Source organism: Daucus carota, chromosome 6 (genome assembly GCF_001625215.2).
Source record: "Daucus carota subsp. sativus chromosome 6, DH1 v3.0, whole genome shotgun sequence".
NCBI classification, from domain to species: Eukaryota; Viridiplantae; Streptophyta; class Magnoliopsida; order Apiales; family Apiaceae; genus Daucus; species Daucus carota.
The window spans coordinates 20,550,037-20,554,394 of record NC_030386.2 but is presented as its reverse complement, the minus strand read 5'-3'; the positions used below and the strand labels follow the sequence as shown (position 1 = coordinate 20,554,394).

The 4,358-nt window shown below is 35.0% G+C and overlaps 1 protein-coding gene across 1 annotated transcript; it reads right to left on the bottom strand.

Moving 5' to 3' along the window:
* Positions 1 to 2,152: 2,152 nt before the first annotated feature.
* Positions 2,153 to 4,044, bottom strand: LOC108225217 (ras-related protein RABA3). Its single transcript, XM_017400043.2, has 2 exons — positions 3,657 to 4,044; positions 2,153 to 2,819 (listed from the first exon to the last, which is right to left on the bottom strand). The coding sequence occupies exons 1-2, from the start codon at positions 3,917 to 3,919 to the stop codon at positions 2,372 to 2,374; spliced, it is 711 nt and encodes a 236-aa protein (XP_017255532.1). The 5' UTR covers positions 3,920 to 4,044; the 3' UTR covers positions 2,153 to 2,371.
* Positions 4,045 to 4,358: the final 314 nt, after the last annotated feature.

The window sequence follows — 4,358 nt, the reverse complement described above, 5'->3', positions numbered from 1 at the left end:
GTATAAATAAAGATATATATATAAATGTATATAAATAATATTTATATAAACATATAGTAATATGTATATATACATATATTTAAATATATTCTCATATATTTAAATATATATAATATACATAAAGTTATATGTAAATATAAATATAAATATATATAGGGATATATATATAATTACTTATGGATATAAATATATACATATTTATGCACATAATATAATATATATATATATACACTTAAATATATAAGTGTTTATATAAAATATAAATACATATACTATATACATATATATTTATTTAAATATATATACATATAAATATACATATACATATGTTTAAAAACATATATACATATATATTATATATATTATATTTAATTAAATATACATATATACATATATAATTATATTTGTACATATACAAATATATAAGTGCACACATATATAAAATGTCACTTCCTGATATGGCTTTCTGTGGAAGCTTTGACATATGGCATTTGAGCAGTAAGCTTTGGCATAGCTGGCATTTGACTTGGCTTGGCTTGGCTTTGGAACAAATGACTTGATATGACTGGATCAATTCTTCGATCGATAAATACTTTGCAAAGCTCCGTACGTGTTGACGCTTAGTGCACTGGTCTGGTTCACAAGCGACTAACACTGAAGTTAAACATTGTATCGTCTTTGTCAGCAAACATTGATCAGTCGGTTCCGGGTTAGTTTATGCTTCAGTTTGTTGATTATAAATAACCAACCAAGATATATAAAAATATCTTGCTTCAGGGGTTGCACCGAAATCTTTCGAGTACTTGGACAACATCTTCATTGCTTCCACAATCTTGAATACTTCAATCTTTATTCTTCACTGAGGCATGAACATATTAATGAACTTCTTCCAGTGAACTTATTCCTTCAAGACTGTAGATGGCTTCTTCAACCTTTGTCTTCGTATTTTCCGATTCCGGTGCAGGCGTAGTGTTATTTACTTGTCCTGTTCTATTGTTGAGTTATCATCCCTATGTAACAGATAGGGTGGTTGTCTTTACATTTAGACTTACAGACTCACTTATCACTTATAATCTACTTCTTCACTTAAACAATAAATATTTTTTTTTTTAGTTAAGCCAAGCGGCCCCTATGTCACACACTCAAAATGTGTGAGATTTTTATGCAATATTCTTATTCAAACATAAAGGTTTCCATAAGTCAGAAACTGACTTAAAGTTAGAAGTCGATGATAAATTTTCTCACTAATGGCAACCAGCCGCCCAATCTCCCTTTCATCTTAATGGTCATCATTTCCCTCTCCACAACTTCTACTCATCTACCTCCATCTCTATCTCATTTCTTTCCATTTCAATTCTCTCTCTCATACCAATCTGAATTTCTAACTATCCCTTCTCTATCCACACAACACCTCTCTTCTCTTATTATCAATTCTTTTATTAAGAAACATTCTCTTTTGTTTGTTTCTTCTTTAATAAAATCGACAAAACTCGATTTTTTCATTTCGTTATGTTTGAGTTATTATTTGTGTTTGAGTGTCTCGTTTTGTGCGAAATGTGTCGCTTTATTTGATGTGGTGGTTGTGTTAAAATGAACTTTATGGTTGGAAGATTTGAGAATATTACATCAACAACACTTTCGACATATTTATAATGGGTATTCGGCACTTAGATAGCTGAGATGCGTTTGGAACGGTAGTGAAAATCGAATGTGCTCATCTCTTACAAAAATTATATGTTCATAACATGAGACCTTTAAATTCAGTTTTTGCAACTGAGTCCTTTGAAATTTCCTCTATTTTTCACTTTGACACACAGTGGAGGGTCTACGCATATTTTGTGATAACTTCGCTGGTACACCATTATTTTCCAACACATCGCGGTCGAGGCAATTAGGACGGATCCTTTGTATTAACTCCGTCGCAATAGCCCATCCTTGTTGTAGTGACATGTGGCCAGATACTTCGTATCATTTTTTTAAATTTATGTAACAGGCGAGGGACTGTGATTAGATTTGTAGATAATGTTCTGAGAATTAGTAAATTTACTGAAGCAATTTTGGTAAGATGATAAACTAGTGCCTTAAGAAACTACTTGGGGTTCACAGCAAAGTAAGAATAGCTTTTCATGTTCACAAGAGCATTGTATGGTACTATGGTAGAACAAATTGCAACTATAATACATGATCCATGTGTTGAAGTGAACATATTTCTGAGATTGAGAGAACAAGCACAACATAAATCAAGCTTTCCAGCAATGTACTGATCATATCCAACTCACATCAACCGGAAAATGTTCCTTCAATGGTCGCGCCATCCTCACAATAACTACTATAAAAGCATTCTTTCTTAAAATGACAAAAAGCTGTGAGATCAACAAGAGCACGTCGACGATTTTTTCAATTCACTCACTTCAAAATCCTTGGAGCCGGAGATAACATCAATAGTAGAGCCTCTAAGATTAGTACCATTAGCTTTACCATCACCACAATCCAAGGCTTTCTTGGACACAACTTTGTATATTTCCTCTAGCAGCTTAAAAAATGCAGCTTCCACATTGTCACCATTGAGAGCTGATGTCTCGAAGAAATATAGGCCTTGATCCTCTGCAAACTCTATTGCATCTTCTGTGGGCACGACCCTGAGGTCTACGAGATCAGCTTTATTGCCAATTAACATGATCACTATGGTGTTGTCAGCATGAGCTCGGAGTTCTTCCACCCATCTTGCCACATGATCAAACGTTTGTCGCTTGGTGACGTCGTATACCAACATGGCTCCTAGTGCTCCCCTGTAGTATGCACTTGTCACTGCTCTATACCTGTTTCCAGTTTGCAAGTTTTAAGTGAAGGGAACATATAGAAACTGATATTGAATTAATTGTCCATGTGGTTATTAACACATTATAGTCAGATTTGACTTCATTTGTTCTCATTTAGAACAAACAACAATTAACATCATGTCCAGCTTCGTCAAAAAAAAGAAAACATCATGTCCAGCTTATGCATAAACAGGCACTTTATAAAAACGTTAAAATTCAATTAGTAATGCCATTTAGATCATAACATCGATGAAATCATATCAAACTGGCCCTTGATCAAAAGCAGCACTGAGAAAAAGAGTGCAGAGATTCATGCAATCTGATGAGTTATGTCTCAGATTAAATGGACCTGATTAAACTGCTTCGATTTCATTTATCAGGTGAAATAAATTTGAAATAATACTGAGTGTATATATATTATCAGACGGAGCTAGGAATTATAGAAAGGGTCGCGGTCCTTGGCAAGCGACTGCCAGAGACATGTCCACCGATCAGGATATAACAAAATTTTTACATTTCCAACGCTTTTTAATTACTCGACGAGGGATCTCTGGCGTTTTTTAACGCCTGACTGCTGGATATTCATTCGACAGTCAAAAATCAATAGCTTGTATAACGCGTCCCGGCAGTCACTTGCCAAGGACCGCGACCCTTAACAAAAAGACAACTCTACATTTTCATGTCATTTCATACACCAAGCCGTACCTCTAACTACTGGGGGACAAAACCTACAACTAAGAGTCCGACGTTCAAGGGTTCTAATTGATTTTGACTAATGTCTCGTGAACTCTAAACCGACTAGTGTAAGATAAATAAAAATGAGAGAACAGAATATACCTTTCCTGGCCAGCAGTGTCCCAGATCTGAGCCTTGATGAGCTTGGAGTTGATAGTAAGAGTCCTGGTCTGGAACTCAACACCGATGGTTGATTTAGAGTCCAAACAGAAGTCATTCTTGGTAAACCTTGACAAAATCTGAGTCTTCCCCACTGCAGAGTCGCCAATGACCACAACCTTGTACACATAATCTATCTTTTCTATATTCACCCCATTGTTAGTATTCTCTTTCATATTTCCCACCACCTCACCACCATCATTCATTCTGCTCTTCCTTAACTTGCAAGTATTCAAGAATGCAAAACAAGAAAGAATTTCGGTTCTGTTCCTCGGAAACTTATAAAACTAGTCACTAGCTTTTGTTTGTTGGAGTAAGTAAAGATAGTGACAGGGACTTGTGAAAACAAAATACCAAAACATGGCCAGACCAGCTGGACTTGTTTCGGTCACTATACATACACATGTCATATATGCATACATACGTATGATCACAGCGGATACAGAGCAGTTCGCAGGTTAAAAATTCTGCTCTCTCAGTGATTTTTCCGCTGAAAGATAATATTTATATTATACATTTAAGATTAATGATATCGGATAGTTTTTCAACTAAAAAAATTGTTTTATAATACGATGTGCCAATTGTATGTTATCGTCGGGGTGGGATCCAAACCTAGGGCGTGAACAGAGCCGAGTCGAGTTTGGA

Excerpts from the sequence above, each read along its gene's own strand:
- LOC108225217 (XM_017400043.2), bottom strand. The coding sequence starts at position 3,919 with ATGAATGATGGTGGTGAGGTGGTGGGAAATATGAAAGAGAATACTAAC. Across the intron at positions 2,820-3,656 it reads GACACTGCTGGCCAGGAAAG|GTATAGAGCAGTGACAAGTG; the intron begins GTATATTCTGTT and ends AACTGGAAACAG.